The sequence below is a fragment of the Thermobia domestica genome, chromosome 5 (assembly GCF_964235325.1).
Source record: "Thermobia domestica chromosome 5, izTheDome1.hap1.1, whole genome shotgun sequence".
NCBI classification, from domain to species: domain Eukaryota; kingdom Metazoa; phylum Arthropoda; class Insecta; order Zygentoma; family Lepismatidae; genus Thermobia; species Thermobia domestica.
In genome coordinates, this window is record NC_137458.1 from 171,533,453 (window position 1) to 171,555,115 (window position 21,663).

Genomic DNA, 21,663 nt, shown 5'->3' on the forward strand with positions numbered 1-21,663 from the left:
GACCAGACTTAAACACCATTGCAAGAGAATTCATATCAAAGACAAGCGAAAGAAAGGATACTATTGGTCAATTTTGAAAAGAAATAAATGTAGAATTACGTAAGAATTGTGCGTATTATAACCAATTATTTAAATTACAAAATAGCACTTAAAATTCAATATAAACTTGAATTATTTCTTATTAATTGTGTCGTACTTTATTAGTGTGAAGTGAAGTGAATAAAATGAGATTAGGAAGAGAGGTGAATGTAATAACAAACTAGATATACTGAAGTAAGTGTAGTAAAAAATACAAATAACTCTGGATAATTAGTGTAATTGAATTTTCTATATAAATTTTATGAAGTCTTTAGTCAAAATTCCATTTTTCCATTTCTGGTTCGAAGTCAAGTAGGTAGGAAAAAATATATATTTTCTTATTTTTTACTTAATTATGTAGCCTGCTTTATAATGTACAAGTTACCTTCTACTACAAAGTACTACAAAGTTTGAAGTTTTAAATAGCAATTTCTAATATTACAGTGTACTGCAACACCAGAAGTGGATTTTTAAAAATATAATTTTAATTTCCTCGTTTCCAAGTGATTTAAGTAGTTTTGAGATTCTTTAATAGTGTCCGTGTGACCATGTCCAATACAGTTAAAAATATGTACCAGTATAAAAATGGTAAAATTTGTATTTACAAACAGTCATTGTGAGCAGTACAAATTTTACAATTTTATATGTCTTTAATTCTGATTTCAGTGGTTGAAAATTTCTGCACCACACCAAAATCCAGCACAAACTGACACGGGATTAATCTAAAGATGTAAACTAAGATGCCTCTAATAGAGGGAAATTTCACTCGCGGCTGTTCACAGCTTCATTATATTATTATTATTATTATTATTAACTAATCAAATCAAATTATTGTTACATTACAAACATATATTCGTATTATCTTACCTATGTTACATTCCCGTGTTTATTTTCAAGAGAGCAGTTTGCCCCCCCCCCCCCCAGTTGAAAAATACTTCCGACGCCACTGAGAACTATCAATTATTATTGGGAACGAACGCCATAACTTTTAGCACATAAAAGGTTGTTGTTTTATCGACTCTTTGGAAAACTACGAAGCAGAATTTACTTTTACTTTTAATATGTCGTTTTGTTAAGCTTGATGTGATCTATCAACTGATATGTGTCTTACCTTTGAACAATATTTTAATTTAATAGAAATAAAAGTTTTAGATTTCATCATAGCTTTGACAAAATGAGATCTTTCAATTTTACGTCCCAGGACTATGCTGGCTAGGCTAAAGGAGAGAGTGATGATGAGAAATGAATGCGATGGTAGAATGAATGAAGTAGGGAGAAACGGAAGAACCCCAAGAAAACCCAAGGACACGGTGTTTGTCCACCAGAAGGTCCACTTGGCTCGAACCAGGGACCCCATGCACCAGACGTAAACACTGTATCACTGAGAAACCGCGAGTTCAATCTTAGTTTTGGGCTATATCTCATTAATCATACTAGGTAGTTTCAACTTCCTAGTGTCATAATGAAGAGCTTCATGAGGGCAGGGCGGATCCAGGACGGACGGACTTCTGCAGGGATGGTGGGTTGTAATACTGCTACTTATAGATACTTTAAAGAACTCCAAACTCTGAGATGGGTTTTATTTATATACAATAAAATAAGAAAGTTTTCTCTTCTTGGGGGTAGGGAGATCGCCTTCCCCTGGACCCGCTCTTGCATGAAGGTACGCTTCAGTATCAGTCTCATCTTAATAGGTGTCCTGGTATTCGTTCAGCATCATGTTTCGTGTTTTTTAATTTTTGCAAAAACTGCGCATAAGCTTCTACTCTCTGAAACATATCATTCTGTTTTACTCAGTGCCAAGTGAACTTTGTGGTGGACAAACACTGTGTGCGTGAGTTTCCTTGGTTTTCTCCCGTTTCCTCCCACTTTCTTCATTCCACCATTTCATTCATTGCTCATCATCACTGTCTCCTTTAGCCTATCCGACATAATCGTGGGACGTAAAACTCTCGTTTCATTTTATTTTATTTTATTCAGTGTGTTCTATCAATGAGTATGTGTCTTATCTTTGGACATTTTTGTTTCGATAAACGCTAATAATACAGTGTATCTTTTTTTTTTTTTTTTTTTTTGCTAGCGGCAGAGTGAATTTTTCCGCACAAGTTTTTGATGTAAAGAGGATAGTTTTCAAGGATCTTCTTTTGACAACATCGCAAGGTCTGGGCGTAGCATTGCAAGGAATACAATAGAAATAAAATTCCATCCACCCATTTCTTTCCTGTGATTTTTTATCCTTCTTTCGAATACTGAATGAAATCACTTTGTTCATGAAAATTGGTTTCTAGTCTAAGGGAGTGGCTGCTCAACTCCTAGAAGAAAAAATAAAAGAAAGAAAACTAAAAAGTATGCGAGCAAGAACATTTGTACTTCCGGTGTTAAGTAGTTAGCAATTATTATTCCATTGTAGCAGGCCTCGACCATTTTTTTCCTTAACATTTTTTTTTTTTTCATTTAGAAGGAACAATGACGCATATTGAAGAGTATCTCATAATAAGTGTAAGGAAAATCCGATCTTTCCAGGAACATTCGTGAGTTAAAATAATTTAAAACGTTAGACGTGCTCAAATATAAAAAATGTTTACAATGATATGATGTTTTATGATTACCTAATCAGTCTAGCTGAGTTAATTTGCAGTAGTTGTTGAATATCCATTCATAAGATATAAACGTTACTCAGATGTATCATGTCTCCATCAATAACTGGAATATTTCTTGCACGTTCGCAGGGTATTGTACACTACGAGAAACTAGAGGCTGCTTATGACTACTACTATTACATACTCAAACTGTTATTCTCTATATTTAAGTTCATTTCTCCAATATATTTGTAACCATTCGAATTACAATTTGTATGTTTCGCAGAATGATACAGGGATTCATTTAATTAATAGGTTGGCCAAGGAAACAAAATTTGAATAGACCTAAAATGAAATGTCTAATATAATTAACCTTGGCTGAAGTTTTGTCCCCAGAATATAGTTATCTAAAATTACCCGCTTATTCTATCTATTCTTTCTTAAATATTCCTGCGGAACTGGGGCAGCGATAGCTCAGTGGTAAAGCGTTCATCTCTGGTGCGTGGGATCCCTGGATCGATTTACACTCACTCCAAGTGAACACCACTATGCGTGGGTTTTCTCGGGGTTCTCCCGTTTCCTCCCACTTTCTTAATTCCACCATTTCATTCATTTCTCATAATCACCGTCTCCTTTAGCCTAGCCAGCATAACCGTGGGACGTAAAACTGAAAAATTTCATTTTATTTCATTCCCGCGGAATTTTCACATGCATTACCTTATGTCCATTTTTTAATCTTTAAAATATCCACTTCATCAGGATTGCTACTCAAATTTGTGCTAATACTAATATTTTGGTCAATTTAAATAGACGCTCCAACGGAACTTTAAACATCTTAATTGTGTTGATCTTTTCACTTTTGTTTTCTAAAAAGCGGTAGAAATACAACGTACTATACTTTAAAACCGACTAGACATAATCATATTCTTCATCTTATGTTTAAGCAAAGATTTCATCAAACTGAAATTTGAACGTGTATCATGACGGGTTTATGCAATTTTGGGTCCATCCATTACTACTTAAATAACAATCAAAAGCAAAGCACTGTATGGAAGCACTAGTACACCTTCTGGATGAAAAATATCAGTTGAATTTCACTTTTCACGTTCATTCCCACTGACAGACAACTATTCTTGTAATAGTATTACACTGTAATATGAATAGTATATATTATACTATATACTGTAATATACTCTAATATATACAGGGGCAGCGGTGGCTCAATGGTAGAGCGTTTACCTCTGGTGCATGGTGTCCTGGGTTCAAACCCTGCTCCCGCCAAGTGGACTTAGTGGTGGACAACCACCGTGTGCGTAGGTTTCCTCGGGGTTTTCCCACTTTTTTCATTCCACCATTTCATTCATTTCTCATCATCCCCGTCTTCTTTAGCCTAGCCGGCATAACCGTGGGACGTAAAACTCAAAGATTTCATTTCATTTTTGCAATATATACAGTACATGCATACACATAGTATAGGTATGTATCTATGTGCTCTCTTAAATTAATTCACTATTTTCTTGATTTTTGTCTCTGCGTACGTTCAGTCTTGCTTCAATAGGAATGAGTTATAAACATCTCTTTTGAATAATACTAGTGAGCTTGACTCTCCTATCGAGATTGGAAAAGCAGTCCAGTCAAAACTCTTAGAAATTATGTAAGACTTGGTAATCTGGAGGAATAAGGTTATCTTCGGGAATAATTGAAAACTGGTCATTAATACATCACCTTGTGTAACTGTTATAGGAACCACTTTAAAAATTAAAGTGCTGTAGAAACTTAGGATTTCTTAGAAGGAAATGTTCCATAGAGAGTACCAAAGAGTAATTTACGCCGCTGTTGCAATCTCAGTTAGTGTAGCTTTTCGGAAAATTGTTATTTTATATGCACAGATTCTGAAAAATAAACTCACTGCTGAACAACACTGCACTTATTTAATATAAAAACACATTTACACATGATGTTTCGATCTTCAAGCCAACATCCTCATCAAACGTACACTGAGTGCTCTGAGTACACTGAGGGATCACGCAGTGTACGTCTGATGAGGATGTTGGCTAGAAGATCGAAACGTCACGTGTAAATGTGTTTTTATATTAAATAAGTGCAGTCTTGTTCAACAGTGTGTTTATTTTTCTGATTTTATTCGCAAGACGTTGACTATGATTGGGCACCGATTCAATTTTCAACATGAAGTTCCCTGAGCATGGTTAGATAATTTTAACACATTGCTACCGGACATGAATCCCCCAAGGTTATGTGCCAGGCTGAGGCCTTTTTCAGGTATACAAAACCATATGGAATATGTTTTTCTATGTGTATGAATTTTATGCACATGACATGCAAGGATGGCACTTTGTGTATCAATTTGATACCCATGTCAGTCAATGTTTTAAGTTAAAAATAAGACTATAGGTGCGTCTTGCACCCACTGCACACTATTTCCCAGAAATATGTCGGATCAGTTAAGGCGGAGTCCAGATATAGTTCAACTAAATTTTGAATGATTGTTTTTTTTTTTTTAACTGTATTAGCAGAAAATTGGAAAGAAAAAAAAAACTAAGTGAATGAATAGCTCCAAAGCGTTCTTATATGATGTGTTAATTTGGTCAAACCAAGTTAAATATCATTTAAGCATCTATATTTTTCACAGTGGAAAAAAAAATGTAGTTGCTATATTGGGAATAAATGAAGTATCTAAGAACGTAGTTGCAGATTTGGAAGAAATTAAAATGAACTTCGAATTGGCGAGGTACATATTTCACCAATTATCTGCAAACCTTGAACTAATACTCAAATTTCTGTGAATTTTTGTTATACTTATAGCTTTTTACCTTAGTGAAAATATAGATACAGTAGGCGTAATCCACACACATGGTATAATGTTTTAGAGATTGTGGTATATCATTAACATAAAAACACAACCTAAGAAGATTGCAAAACATTACCTTGAGGGACTCCGTAAGGAAGACTTAGCTGATTCGTAACTGAGTCGATAAGTACCAAACACTGCTTTCGGTCACGTAAATAGTTTGGAATCATTTAGTAGAGGGGGAGAGAAACCGAAATTTTTGTACAAGTTGCCGCAATAAGTATGGCTTGATGGCGAATGAGACAGGTATATACTCTATCAGCAGTTTACGCTTTTAATCGCGGGAAAACTATGCCATATTGATACTGTGAATTACCTTTCCGCAAAATTAATGTCTGTGTGTTCAACGAAAGTAACCACACTGATCCGAATATGGAGCCGATGACGGGCAAAGGAAGAGTACACAGCACATTATACCGCCTACCTAGGGACAAACAACTAGTACGTACGGCTATTGCAGAAATGCAAGAATTCGTGAATGTTATACAGTAATCAGTGTTTGTACCTCTCTTCGACAGGATCTGAAACGTCGAGACGTACCTTCACAGCATCCATTGGTATGGCTTTCTTTGACTTTAGACCAGCTGGATTGGTGAAAATACTCATAACATTGCGCATGGTGTACGAATGGCATCACTTCGTCTCCGATTATTCCGCTTCTGTTTGAGGCAGCACTATGGTCGCATCCGTGTTTGATAGTACTGCAGCGAAAATCGTAACTAAGTATGAATTCTGCATCGCCATAACGATCCCACATGGGTATTTTGGTGTGAGATTAGGCTCCCGTATTTATTTAAAATACATTTTGGTGCTGCCATTGTTACATCGTTTTGATGTTGGGGCCTGTTATGATCCCACTCCTTTAAATCCAGAAAAAAAATCCAACAGGAAAATGAGCAACTCTATGTGGCACACGAAGTCCAACAATTCCTGGATGGATACCATTATCCACTTTTCTATTAGATGCGGCTGGCCCACAGTCATACGATTCCTACACCAGAAGCTATAGCAAATGAACTTTAGTGAGATGTTGAAACAACATACTTGTAACTTGCGAAATCCCAGGAAGATATAATTTCTTCCTCTCTGGCCTCGCAATGCCACAAGAATTAAATATATACATTGTGTCATTACACTGACTTCACTATGTTCTACTAAACCCCCGAATGACGTTGCGAATTGAATATAGAGTGAGAGTAGTCAATTCACTCCTGCAAGGTATTTATCTACTAAATTTACTGTTGGAATCTAGTTAATTTTTGTGAGCAGCAGTGTATATCATGTATTGTACTACACGGAATATTGTCTACCTTGAACTTAGTTTTCTCTTTCTTTTTTAGAATATTGTGTGGGAAAGAGCAAAGGACCACAACTACCAACACAACAATATCTACACCTACTTCAGGGATCGTATTCGAGTTTCTTCTCATCATCGAGGATCTGTTCTCTACCTAAGGGACATCCGTCCCCAGGACAAGGGAGTGTACCGATGTCTAGCCAATCGTCGATCACGAACACTTTTCCCACGAGCTGAAACTGTTTTCCAGGAAATACATTTTTATCCATCAGGCATCTAATATACGACTAAAAATTCAATAAAACTGTTCAAAAACTTTTATAAATAGTGACATAGCATTTACTGGTTTTATAAAAGTATATGAAAATCAATATTGCAATGTTAAGTGTAGGTTAAGATAACATCCTGGATTTTGTGTAACCTACTTGGTTGACGATATTATGTATGTATGTAAAGGTTCACGACTTTTGTCAACAATTTATGACCGAACATATGTTTCATTAGATTTTCAAGAGGTATTCAATGACCCTTTGTAAGTCTAGAATTTGGTCAACACTTGTTAAATTAGTGAAGTTTACATGGTTTGTCGCGCACCTACAAATGTCAAGTCATTAAAATGTTCCAAAGAATATTTTATCATCAAACACGGATGCATTCATCTGTGCACTAATCTCAGAGTTCGTGTCAGAAGAATTCTATTGTATATTGTCCGATTTATGAACTACGAAAAGTATATATATCTGTTTTCTTAGATACGAGTATCAAGGGCGAATCTTTAATCATTGTGTGGGTGACAAATTTTGCTCATATTTAGCACAAACACTATTATGCAGAATCTCTCAAAGTACTAAAAGTTTGTATTTTATCAGAAATATTTTAATATCAATGTATATCTTAGTTAAATATGCTAATTACTCATTGTTGATAGAAAATAGAATTTGTCAAATGAACATAGTGAAGTTAATCATGACTTTTATAATATTTTGATTACCAAATTTTGATACAGATTATAGGTGATGTTGCTTAATGCGTATTATATATGATTATTACTTCACAAGTTACAAGCAGTGCCGTAACAATGGGCGGTGAAAGCTGTGCAACGCACCGGGGCTCCCAAGCCTAGGGGCCCCCGTCGTACCCGTTAATTACTCAGTAGACTACTGAATATTTATATTTTATTATTCATTTCTTATGTGCGAGAGAAAAGCATTGTCAATTTTTAAATTGCCAGCAATTTTACTAGTAACATTTATTTTGGTTTGTTTTGTTTCCTCCCCCAAGCCTATAGGGCTAAAACAACCATTGTGGTGAAATTCCAGATTACTAGTAACTTTCGTTACATTTTTTTTTTTTTTTTTTTTTGTTTTTTTTTTTTTTTTTGTTTCTGGGGTCCCCAATCCCAAGGAGCCCCGCTAAACCCGTTTATTACTCCACACTGATTACTTATATTATGTTATTTATTTCTTATGTGGAAGAAATAATCATTGTGAAATTTTAGATTATCAGTATTTTTTTTGGGCCCCCAAGCCTAGCAAACCACTGAACCCGTTTATTACTCAATATTGAATAGGTACTTATATTCTGTTATTCATTTCTTATGTGTGAGAAATAATTAACATGAAATTCTAGATTACTAGCAACTTTGGTAACATTATTTTCTGTTTTTTGGGGTCCCCAAGCGCAGTAGCCCCTACTAACCTGTTTATTACTGAATACTTATATCCTGTTATTTATTTCCTATATAGAAGAAATTTTAGATTACTATTTCAACTTTGGTATAACAGTTTTTCTGGGAATTAACTTCTATGTCAAATTTCAAGTTGCATTGGAAAGTAAAACTGATTTCGCTGGTTTGCATTGTGTTCATGAGAAGCGGAGAAGAACGTAACAGCTGATTGTAAACACTGACTAAAATCTCCTTTTCTTTCCACTCACCCCTTGCCCGTTTTCTGACAAGTTTGAATCTTATCTTTCAATACCCAACAGATAGATGGCACTTCAGGAAAAAACGTTTCCAACAGATTGAATCGGAGCATTTTGGCTTACGGGCCTTGCCGACCATATATTAACTTTCCTGTCAACGAATTTCCAGAATGCAAGTTTTCTGAAGATTATAACTTCATGAGAACAAAATCAGGGGCTAAAATTCCTGGATTGTGGTTGAGTTATTCTCCTCTCATGGATTAAGTATACTGTGAAACTTGTTGGTTGTTTGTTGATAGAAGTGCAAATCATTTTAAAACAGAATGGATTGACGGTAGTAATGATTAGGGTTATCTTTCTCAGAAAATAACTGTTCATGAGGGAAGTGTAATTCACATGGATGCTATGAAGGTCAGAGTTAGTTGGATGATAAATGAAACAATTGATAAGAGTTTCGACATCAAATTTCAGAAGGAAGTGCGTTTTGGAGAGAAGTTTTGGTGCGTCTCATTAAAATAATACTTTTTTTAACATCTGGAAACACAGCTTTGAGGGGAAATGAAGGTAAAAAATGTGAAGACGAGTTTACAGAAGGAAATTTTCTACGAACAGTGAAGTTAGTCACAGAATTTGATCCAATTTTGAACACACTGCTGGAAAAACAGGAAGTTAAATATCTGAGTCCCGCAATTCAGAACGAACTTATGACATTCGATCTAGCAGTTTGAAAAACATTATTTTTGAATATGTTCGAAAATCTCAGTTATTTTCAATAATCGTGGATTCAACATTGGACATGAAAAACTGATCAGGTTAGTGTCATTCTTCGCTATGTTATTGTGAACTATGAAGAAGCGACATTAGAAATTAAAGGAAGTTTTGTAGGCTTTTATTCATTAAATTAGATAAGCATGGTGCCGAGAACTACGAACATCTCATTCGTGAAATTTTACTCAGCAACCAAATCAACATACAACGATACAGAGGACAGGGATATGATGTAGCATCAGTAATGAGCGGAGTTTATAGTGGTTTACAAGCAAGAATTAGTAATACTACTCTAAGCGCTCCGTACGTTCATTGCTCTGCGCATAATAGGAATCTTGTTATTGCCGAAGCTGCAAAAGTCTCCACATACGTTTCCAGCTTATATATATATATATATATATATTATATATATATATATATATATATATATATATATATGTATGTTCTCTTCAAGATATTTCCCCTTTTTCAGTTCTATTATTCCTAGATGGTCACTTTTAGCTCTTGGTGATGAAATGGCTTCAAAATTAAAGAAGAAAACTAAAAAATATATATATATATATATGTATAACTAGGTGGGAAACAAAACATACTGCTGTTAGCTGCATGAAAGAGAGAATTGCTGATGTTCAAAAGTCCTATACCGCAATTTGTCTGACAAGTGAAATAAATCAGACGAGTTTAGAGCAGCTGAGGTACTAAAAAAGAAGATAGAGACATTTGAATTTGTGTAGATGCTAGTCATTTGGGAAAAGATCCTAATATCCATGTATGTAGCTTCCAAAAGTTTGCAGTCTTCTGATATTGATCTGCAAATAGCAGAGAAAAATCTGAAGAAATCACTTCAGCAAATGACAAATCTTCGGAGAAAGTATGACAAGCTTTAAAATCCACAAAAAAATCTGTTCTCGAAATTGAAAATTTCAGAAACATTTCAAGAGAAACGCAAAAGGTTTGCAAACAAATATTTTGATGAACTGGTTATGGATACTAGAATAGATGTATCGGAAGATACATTTCATGTCACTGTATTTTATCCTATTCTGGATTGTGTTGTGTCACAACTTAGCACACTTTTCCATGGAATGACTGAAGTTCTCAATAGCTTTTCTGACCACAGGAAGATTGTTGTTTGCATCTGAAGAAGACTTTCAGAAATCTGAATATGACTTTGCTACAAAGTACAGTAGTGATGTAAGCTCAGATTTTCCACGGCAAATATTAGTATTCGGAGACTATAATAGAGTTGAAATAGGTAACTTTCGAACAATTTGGGAAATAGCTTTGTTATTAGTGGAAAGTGGGTATTCTACTTCCTTTCCTGATATGCTTACCACATGTGTAATTTTTCTAACAATACTGGAAGTGTGGCTTCTGCTGAACGCTCGTTCTCGAAATTAAAGTTCATAAAGAACTACTGTACAGAGGCGGATCCAGGGGGTGATCGGGGCGATCGTCCCCCCACAGAAGAAGAAATTTTCTTATTTTATATATAAATAAAAACCCATCCCAGAGTTTGGAGCTCTTAAAAGTAGCTCTAACTAGCAGTATTACAACCTACCGTTCCCTTATAAGTCCATCCTGGATCCGCCCCTGCTACTGTAGAAGTAGTACCTCACAATAAAGGTTAACAAATGTTTCTATGTTAAACGTAGAACGAAAATAAACTTCAAGACTGAACATGGACAAGATTGTTTCAGATTTTGCTTATGCTAAAGCTAGGAGAAAATTAAGCTTTTTGAAATGACTTTAAATTTTTGTTGTATTGTATGGTACCTTGCCACGTTTAAATATTTGAATCCACTACAATAAGTTTATTCTGAAATTGTTTCAGCAGTTGTGTAATATCCCTGATATTCCCATTTATTTCTTAATCACGATGTTCTTTTCTGTGAATAACATGTATAACTATGGTACACTATAAATAACATCATTTCTTATACTTTTTGTTTTATCGTAAAAAATGTGGGTGATTAATTCTTTTTCATTTTGACTAATCTGAAAAGACATTTCACTTACTTTGCACGATGGACATGGTACTATACTTTTTAAAAGCTCTGTAAAATTATCGTAAATTGTGAAATGCTGTAGTATGTAAATATAACCTTTCTATCTTATGTAATTCCATTATTTAAGATTACTTTTGGAAGAAAGTATTTCTGTGTATGTGCGTGTGTTTGTGTGTAATATTTTGTTTGCTGCTTTTACTATTATATTGAAAAATACGTTCGCTTGTGAGGGGCGGCTCAAATACCCTCTTGCACCGGGGCCCCGAAGAGTTTTGTTACGGCACTGGTTACAAGTTTCAATTTCTAAGATTCTCGTAATGTTTATGTCTCAAAAATTTTATATTGAAATTTCTTAGGTTCCCGGAACCCATTATTAAAATTTCTTAGGTTCCCGGAACTCATTATTAAAATTTCTTAGGTTCCCGAAACCCATTATTAAAATTTCTTAGGTTCTCGGAACCGATTATTAAAATTTCTTAGATTTCCGGAACCGATTATTAATAGGGATGGACACGATTTGAACTAAAACTCGACTCGAATTAGTCTCGAGTTTCGAGTCGAGTCAAAAGTAATGTTATTGAGTCGAGTTCCAAGCCGAGTCGCTGTTTTTGAAGTCTGAAAGTAGTGAGAAATGTAAGAAGTAATGTGGAATGCTTTCAGTATTTTTCACGAGAGGGGACACTGCTTGAAACTCGTCTCGTCTGGATAACGAGGCATCAATAGATTTTCATAATGAGACAGCCTCAAATCTCGTGAGCACCATACCATCAAGAATGAGATCGGCGCGGTCGAATTTTTGAGCCTAAGCAGATCAACCAGGGTAGTGATGTCAACTGGCTAGGCTTGGTTTAACTCTGCGAATAGTTCGAGCCGACTCGGTTGGGATGAGCCACCGACCCTGTTCGACTCGGCTCAACTGAGCCCATGGCTCGAGCATGCTCGGTTGAGGTCAGCTATCAGCTCCTTTCGGTTGGGCTCAGGTAAGCCATTGGCTTGAGCTGGCTCGGTTGAGTGAGCTATTGGCTCGGCTCACTTCTCGGTTCGGCACGATAGTGAATGAATGAGCTGTGAACCGAGTCGCTCGAGTCATTGATAACCATAAACCCGGGCCTAGAATTTTTGAAAATGTTTGGCCGCCACCCTATAACTTTTAACAATTTTTAGCTCGAGCCTGAATACTTGCTCCTCCGAAACTCAAACTTGGAATCTCATGAATGGTCCTTACCTCCTAGACTTCAAGACTACCGAGGTTGGCAGTCAACTAGTTTTTAGTATTCAGATACAAACTACATATCTTTCGTGTTTATACACGGTGTTGTTACAATAATAATAATAATAATAATAATAATAATAATAATAATAATAATAATAATAATAATAATAATAATAATAATAATAATAATAATAATAATAATATAATAATTATAATAGTATTATTGATACTCTAATAATTATATTGTCTATATAGGATACTTGAAGAGAGTACTTGAAACTACACACAGGATTTGGCTCGTTTTGGCTCGACTTGACTCGAAACTCGATCTAAATTCGAGTCGAGTTGGAGAAAGTTTTTCAAGCAGTGTTCTCGAATCGAGCTCAAAGATGTCTGTTTCGAGTCGAATCGAGTTTGAAAGAAAACTCACTCGAACTCACTCGTGCCTATCCCTAATTATTAAAATTTCTTAAATTCCAGGAACCAATTATTAAAATTGTCTCATCATTTCTAGACCCATACTTGCAGAAAAAATAATTCTCAAGTACTAGTTTTGTGAATCTAGTATGTGTTTTTTCCATTCCATTCTTTCAAAAGACGATTAAGTCATGCTGCAGTTGAAACATGGTACTTTCAATTTTCTACAGCATTTCTCAATGGAAATGTAATTTTGTCTATGTATATACAAGCGCAGTTCGCATTTGTAACACGTATTTATTTTCCTGTTACAAATGCAAATTTTCTGTTGCGCTGATGCAAACCGATACAGTGAGGCTCCCTTAATGTTGCTTTGAGGGCTCCAAGTGAGTCTATTCTTTAATTCTAAGCCCTTCTCAATACTTGGTGATTGTTACTTACAAAGTATCAACATAAACATGCTGCAGAACTTAATATTTTCTTTCTTCGTAGTATCATAGGAATAAAGAATAATATACAAAAGTATAAAAATATACTTAGATAGTAATAATATTAATGCTAAGTCATCGTACTATAATAATAATCATACAACTCGTTGTTAAATGATTTGAATGATACCACTACCGGTGCGTACAAGTCATCTCATGGTCTTACAGTGTCGTTAAAATGTGTTTTCCGCTGAAGAAGATTTTGATAACTTGATCAGTAACAAATTACTTGCTGACTATTCCAATTAGTCTGTAACTGTGTCTGCTCTGTCCTGAAACGATGTTACGGAGTTTCTCAATCTGAGGATCTTGAGGAGAAGTGAAAATGATAACAATAATTAGAATCTAATCGGGAAAAATGTATTTTTAAAGTTCATTTTGAATTTCTTTCTTTGATACACACACACACACACACACACACACACACACACACACACACACACACACACACACACATATATATATATATATATATATATATATATATATATATATATATATATATATATATATATATATATATATATATATATATATATATATATATTTGTCCATACTGATTGTCAAACTGTTATCCCTACTCGTATATGAACGCTTACACATATACGCAATTAGCAGCAATAAGCAAAAACCTTAATAAAAAACCGGAAGTTACTTATGGGGGTTGACGTGATAATAGATTGAGAAAGTCTTTTGTAGCGGTTAAAATTAGTGCGGATTGGATTTAAGAAGTTTAGCGTCCCTTTCAGCACCGAAGATATATGAGACATGGACCTACAACTTAACGTGGAATCTGAACCACATGAGCTCCTGTCGGGAATGAACACTGAGTGTCTCACGCCAAAGGCTCTTACGCTATCTACAGAGCCACGAGGGAGTTGTTAAAATAGATGTATTATTTCCTGAGCTCAACGATAGTTTGTGGTCTGTAGCTTTTAATTAAATAAAATGAATGAGTTAGATTTAATTATTAAAAGAGTTAAATCAATACATTATCCTAACTAATCAGTTATCATCTAATTTTTATTTTATTTTTTTTTTAAAGATAATTTGATTTGATGTGAGTCTAGTTTAGCTTCCCTTTCAGTAGCGAGGCTATATCAAACGTGAACCTATAGCTGTACACGGGATCCGAACCTGGGACCTCCACGCTACAGGCGCGTATGCTAACCGCTTATCCACGAAGGAGCTCAGAAGATAAGATACTAACGTTTTGTCATACAAAAACTTTTATAAGATTAGTTTTCTTAGTCTTTATACCATCAAAAGAATGAGGAAATAAAATTCTGCAGAACATTATTGGTTGATGAGCTACTCTGGTTTATTTCAGCATTTTATGTTATTTTACTACTAAGTTTTCAGAAACTTTAAAAAACAGAGTACAGTTCATCAGCAAAATTCATCTCTAATACTGTAAATATTACCAGAACAGTTGAATTAGGTATCGATCATGGACATAATTAGTAATGAATTTGTTTCTTCATAGAATTGTTGAGTTGTCCTCTTTACCAATATGCTAAAACTCCTTACTGATGAGACTTATGCTAAGGCCTCCATTTTGGAACAATGTTGGATGAAGAGACACTTTTATATGTTTTGTGTCTAACTTCTCAAAAACGGTAATTTTTAGAAACTAAATAAACTGGACAAATTAGAAAGAGCAGAAAATTTCCTGTCAAATGGAGCTTTCAGATTTTCCAGGAAATGATGGCCACTTTCCGGGATATTATATTTAAAAATACCCGTGAATTGTTACTTCTATAGGAATGTTGAAATGTTTTTAGGATTATTTACCATTATTCATTTCCAAATGACGTATTTATTATGAAAAGTGAAATTCTGGACATTTTATGTTTTTTGACGATCACGGGAATGTGTCCTAATCCTCTCAAACCACCTTGGCCTACTAAAACTATATTTTGTTTCACTTTTTCTTATTTTTAAAATGAAGACAAAAAAATTATTTATTTCGTTCTTCAAAATCTTCATACAGTCCTGTCGTTAATATCAGAGCGTGTCCAAGAGGGGCCCAAGAGGTAACTCCCTCTTCAAACAATGATTTAAAAAAATGTAATGACATAACCCGAAAATGCTACTAAGATAACCACAGTACTGATAATCAAACTCTAATTAATGTTGTAACTATATATTTAGTATTCTCTATTAAAGTTAGTTCATGAAGTTTAGGTATTAACAATCAAAAATATCCTTATTACCATGTAAGTTTACATGGCCCTTGTCTACCGTTTCAAAAGCATTATAAATAATAAGCCAATTTTAGCAACGGTTTTGTTTATTTATTTTTTAAAACCAAAATTATGACAAATTTATCGCAGATGTTCCATTTAATATAGTATGGGGTTAGCAGTAACGATTGATTTTATTTCTTTCTTTTCCTTTTTCCTTTCTTTTTCTTTCTTGCTTTCTTCATTCTTCATCTGAATAATATTCCAAATACTAGTAACAGAATAACTCGATCCAATACTTTTTCAAAATATTCTAGAAAGATAAATGAACATTTCCAGAAAACTTTTATCCAGTTATCAACACTCCATAACAGTATCAGCTTCTTCTCCTCTTTTTTGTCCTCTGCTCTAAGTCCTAGTATTACTTCGAAATATAAGCATTTTTTCCAAACAAAAGTTCCCTTGCTTCACTACTATTCAATATGGGCAGTCACATGGGTTTACAGGTGATGACGTATCACAAAATATCCGTAATACATTAAACCATCAATACATTAAATAATCAGAAACAACGTTTCTTCACAATTAGAGTACAAAAAAACAAAGTACAAGAAAACATATAATATACAACATTCCCACATGTGGTAGACCATATATATATTCACGAAGAAACTCGAACCATTTCCTAGTAACCAGATTCAATTCTTTTTTTAATAACTTCAAACAGAAGAAACTGATAACTCCCACTTCGTAGTTGGAAACCTCTCGTTCATCATTCTTTATGCTTTCTTTTCCTTTTGTGATTAAATAATCATCAGTGTATATCAAAATGTTTCCAAGATTTCTTCTCTTCTCTTAAAGAAAATTTGTGCCAAGGCACGGAAGCTACATTAAAAATTTTCTTTTGTTTTCCAAAAGAGTAAAGTGAGTTAAAGCATCTAGTCACAATCAGGGTTTTTTAAAAAGAAACATCAAACAGTGACAGCACAAAGGTGTAAAAAGCTGAAGTTCAACCCTGTTGCAAGGGCTTCAGTAGTTGTTTGAAGAGCCTCTTAATGTTCATCGATTTCCTGTGAAGCAACACAGTAGGCGCCGCCACCACGATCTTTTCTTCCTTGGATGTTCTGAAGTTTCAGGAAAGGAATTGCGTATCACTGCATCAATTTCTGATTCTGGGATGTCATCTAACCACTGTTTCTCAGAAGAGGAATTGAATATGATTCCATCGAGCTCTGACTCTGGGATGTCACTTAGCGCATCATTGTCTGAGACATTGCTTTTATCATCATCTGAAGCTATTGTTGTAACTGAATTGCTGCAATGTATTAGATGCTCAGGCATGTTGTTGACGAAATCGAGTTCTTCACCGCCGCATAGTAACATGGCCCGTTCGCTCTCGTCATCTCCAGTAGCATTTGGATCGCAGGAAGCATCTTCTGGAACATACTCAATGGAAGGCTCCTGATGAAGTACAAAGGATCGTAAATCAGTGCGGATACTGACATATCGCAACATGCATTTTACACACATGTCATTAACACAAAACCATGTAATTGAGTAAGCACGCAAGGTGTATATAAAAACACGAGTAACCACCTCTTCATCATACTTATAAGTATATATTATATTTCCATTCGCATCCTTGCTTTGGTACTCTGTGCAGCGCCTGTCACAGCTGATGGTATTCCTAGGGTTATCGATGAACGGAAATCTGATTTGCTTTGAGTAGAGAGCAATAAAGGAAGTCTTAAAGTAGTCAGCCATCATAAAATTCAGAGCGTTTCTCTCATACGTATAACTAGATTGCCTATTGTCACCGCACTAAATTTTCCAGCTCTTAGTAACTACAACAGTGGACACAAGAATCGAAAATCTAGTTTTACCAACAATGATTACGATATTTTGTATTAGGTATAATATAAACAAGAACGGGAAAAAAATAAAAATAAAATATGTTTAATAATTTTTGGTATTATATACTAATATACTGAAACCAGTTAAACAAAAAATTGTTGAAATTTACGTATATAGTATATATTTGTGTGTGAATATTCTTTCGGAAAGCAAGTTTTATATCTGTGCACAATTTCATTCACTTTGGATCACTTCTTCTGGTCGGACCTCAACTTTCAAAATTTTGGATGGGGGCTTTTGCCCCCTAAAACCGTTTTTCCGCAGAAAATAAAAATACACGTATTCGTGTGTTTTATGTGTAGTATCTACCTGCTAAATTTTATCAAAATTGAAGTGTTACACTTGGGAAGTGTTGCTTGTTAGTAGCTTTCTAAGTTCATACTTGGACGGGGGAATTTGTTTCGTAACTCAGCAGCGGCGTAGCGTAAGGGAACGCATGTATGCCCGGCATCCCCTGTTAATAAGAAAAAAGTACGTATTTCATTATATTTATAAATTGTTTGCTTATAATTATCACAATTATTTCCACTGCAATCTTGTGGATGCGCTCTCTCGTTTTACTTTGGCAAGCGGAACCTACGCATGCGCATCACTCAGATGCACATTTTCTGTCTTTCCTCTTGTTGTATGCTATGTTCCTCGGGCATCCAGACCAACTGCAAGCATCGGGGTTTTCGTCTGCTTTCTGTCGAATGCGCATGCCCAACTACTCCCCGCCATCCCTTTGCAACCCAACATTTGCTTTAGATATAAGCTGGCGTATGCTCAAGTACTGCCAACTCTATATATTTTGAACTAAGCTATGGTTTTTGTATAGAACGTACGACCGCTGTCAAGGAAATAGAACAAAACATAGTTAGTTCAACGCCATTATGAAGCATGTCGCTTATGTAAGTGATAGTATAAAAATAGTTATGCTTTAATCGTAATTAAATGCATCGTAATTGTAATAGTAATTAAAGGCAAACTAATAATCTACATCATAAATACATATCATGTCCCAGAATGTAGCCAGATATTCTTTGAGATGACTCACATACACAAGCATAACTATAATGCATTCTGTAGAATCACGGTCACCGATCCGGTAGGCCACCCTCTGCCCTTACTTGTGCTCTTCCGTATCTGGGTATCTGACAATGAAGTAGATACACAGAAATAGGCCCCCAGAGTTGCTTTAAGTGCTTTCTATTTGTATCTTCAAATTATATAAACAGTCAGGCCCATATTCACGAACGGGCACCTGAGGTCCGGACCCAAGATGACAAATTTCTAGGGGTGACATTTAAAAAAAGAAAAAAACGAGATTGAAGTATGGTATGCGGAGAAAGAAATAAAGGGAATTATACTGAAAACAATATTTATACAAAAGTGGAGCCGGTTTTTCTCGTCACAATGCTAGTGGCAGAAAAGGAGCCGAGACAATTGCTTATTGGCGTCTAACGTAATCTACGCATTTGCTACTGTATGCCCCACCAGGCGTGCAATTACGGGAGCCTGGGCCCCTAAATGTTTTGGCCTCCTAATTATTAAGAGTAGTTATTGATAAAACAGATCCAGAATTGTGACGATTGGACCCCCTAGCATATTTGTGCCTCTCTCCTAAACTTTAATGGCTGGTTGCGGGCCTTAATGAGCAGACTCAGCCTGTTAATCTGCTATTTGTGTTTGTAATCGTATGGGATGGTTGCAAATTATGCCGTGCTAAATATAAAGCTTCTGCAAGTTGTTTAATGGACATGGCTTTACACTCTTTTCTTGTGATAAATTATTGGCTCACCTCTCCCTGGCTATGCCCTTGCGTTCTGTACTAGATTTATGCTTTTGATTAGCAACATTGATCGTTGGTGGTCAAGAAAAATTGGCGGTATATTTTTTTTTTTTTTTTTTGCGTTGTGATTTGAAATGAATATATTTTTTTTACTGTAGTATGAAGAAAATTACATTTATAACTAAGGGACAAAGCTGTGGAAAGTGTACGGCGGCTACCTTACTAACTTTTAGCAAATGATGACTACGATAACAGTACCAGACACAAATTTATTTATTTTTTTTTTTTTCGTTAACAACTACCATATCTCGGTTGACTTACGAGCAGCGCTGCTCTCTGAAAGGGATACGACCTACCCCAAAGCTTTTCATAAAAACGACAACTAGCAATCAGTCGCAAATATTTCAGTCTTCGTGGTATGACGATAGGTTTTCTTGACTTTCTGGGTGTTCTGTAGGGAATAAAATGTTATGTTTTGTCTGCATTGTGTTTGGGGCAAAGGAGTCGGAATGGTGTTCAAACGGTATTTCTGATTTGGGTAATTTCATGAAGAAAGCTCTAAAACATGAGTCATCGAAACAACATTTGCTGCATAGTGAATCTTTTCACTTGTTAAGGAAAATACACATTGAACATGCATTGCATTGTATTGTATTATATCAGACAAGTGACTAACTTTGGCATCCCCATTTCGGAATACCACGCTACGCTACTGTAACTCAGTAACCGTTTTGGCAATGGGAAGCATGCGGGTGTATATCAAGAGATACAGGGTGCCGAAAGCGTAGTGAAGTGCATGCAAATATCGGAATGTATACAATGGACGTTATTCCATTTAAGTAGGCTTACAAGATAATAATCTTACATAAGTACCTGAGTAGTATTTTTACCACATTACTTTAATTAGGTTTATCCACCTTGAGTATATGTGACCCTTATATATTGGTATTTCATAGTGGCATACCGGTAATAGCTTTTTCCTGTAAATTTTGTTTCTCGTGTTGTTGAACTGTACCACTTCTTTCCTTGTTATCTTTGTAATCAGATTAAGAATATGGTGATTTTGGTGCAGATTAAGATTATGGAGACACTGTTTCAAAGATTTACGTGTAAAATCTATAGATTTACAAAGAAAGAGTAACACATAAGGAACCTAATTATAAGCTCAATATGTTAGAAATAGTCCAATCAGTATGCCTGACTACCAGTGTCAGTAACTGAAACAATACAGTAAAACTAACACAATTGCAGTGTCATTGTTGTGTAATCTTCCGAACAGGAAGCAATTTTACACAATATGAACTCTCTAAGATCTGATACATTATGTATTTCCAAAAGTAGTTTTGCACCAAATTATTCTAAATAGCTCTCCCCTCAGTACTTTCGGTGTTCTAACACTCTTTCAATTTGCTTGCTCTCGCTTGCAATGAATTTCCTAAGCTACTTTTAGGGACTAAGAAATTAAGTGACAACCGCAACATCGTTATCAGCACCCTAAACACCAGTGCTACTCTCCTCACTGTGTATTAATAAAAAAAACCTCTCTCAAATATGTCAGATAAAATAGAACATCGACAATAGTTTAGTGGTTTTAATACTGTTACTAGTTTATTGTGCACATAACAACATATGTATATAGTTATTGTCTTTACGCTCCACTCATATTAATATGTGCGTGAGAGATCTGAAATGACAAATATGTAAAGGTACGGCAAAACTGAAGCTGTTGGCATGCATGAAACACTTAAGAGGCCTCATCACTGCGAAATTAAAATACCGCTAATTTTGAAGTAATTATGTGATATCTTCAAATAGAAAAAAGATAATCGAAAAGTGGAACAAGACCTCCCTAGACAATATTATCTTGCGTAGTTATCAAGCCTCACTTGTCTGCTTTCGATTTCCAGCCATTTAGAAAATCGGCATTTATTTTCGCGTTTCTAAATAACTGCAAACGCAAAGCTACTAGGCGACTCGTGATAACGCTACCTCATGCAAAATAACGTCGTCTAGGGAGGTCTTGATCCACTTTTCGATCACCTTTTATCTATTTGAAGATATCACATAATTACTGTAAAATTAGCGGTATTTTAATTTCGCAGTGATAGGGACTCTTAAAGTCATTTTATGGTTGTCCCATATTGTCAATAT

At 35.1% G+C, this 21,663-nt stretch overlaps 1 protein-coding gene across 1 annotated transcript in view; it reads left to right on the forward strand.

Moving 5' to 3' along the window:
* LOC145684726 (uncharacterized) overlaps positions 1 to 8,168 on the forward strand; it is a 140,583-nt gene extending 132,415 nt beyond the window's left edge. The window contains exon 2 of the mRNA XM_081757099.1: positions 6,867 to 8,168. Within this exon, the coding sequence (XP_081613225.1) occupies positions 6,867 to 7,103 (237 nt within the window). The 3' untranslated portion in view covers positions 7,104 to 8,168. The remainder of the gene's footprint in view (positions 1 to 6,866) is intronic.
* Positions 8,169 to 21,663: the final 13,495 nt, after the last annotated feature.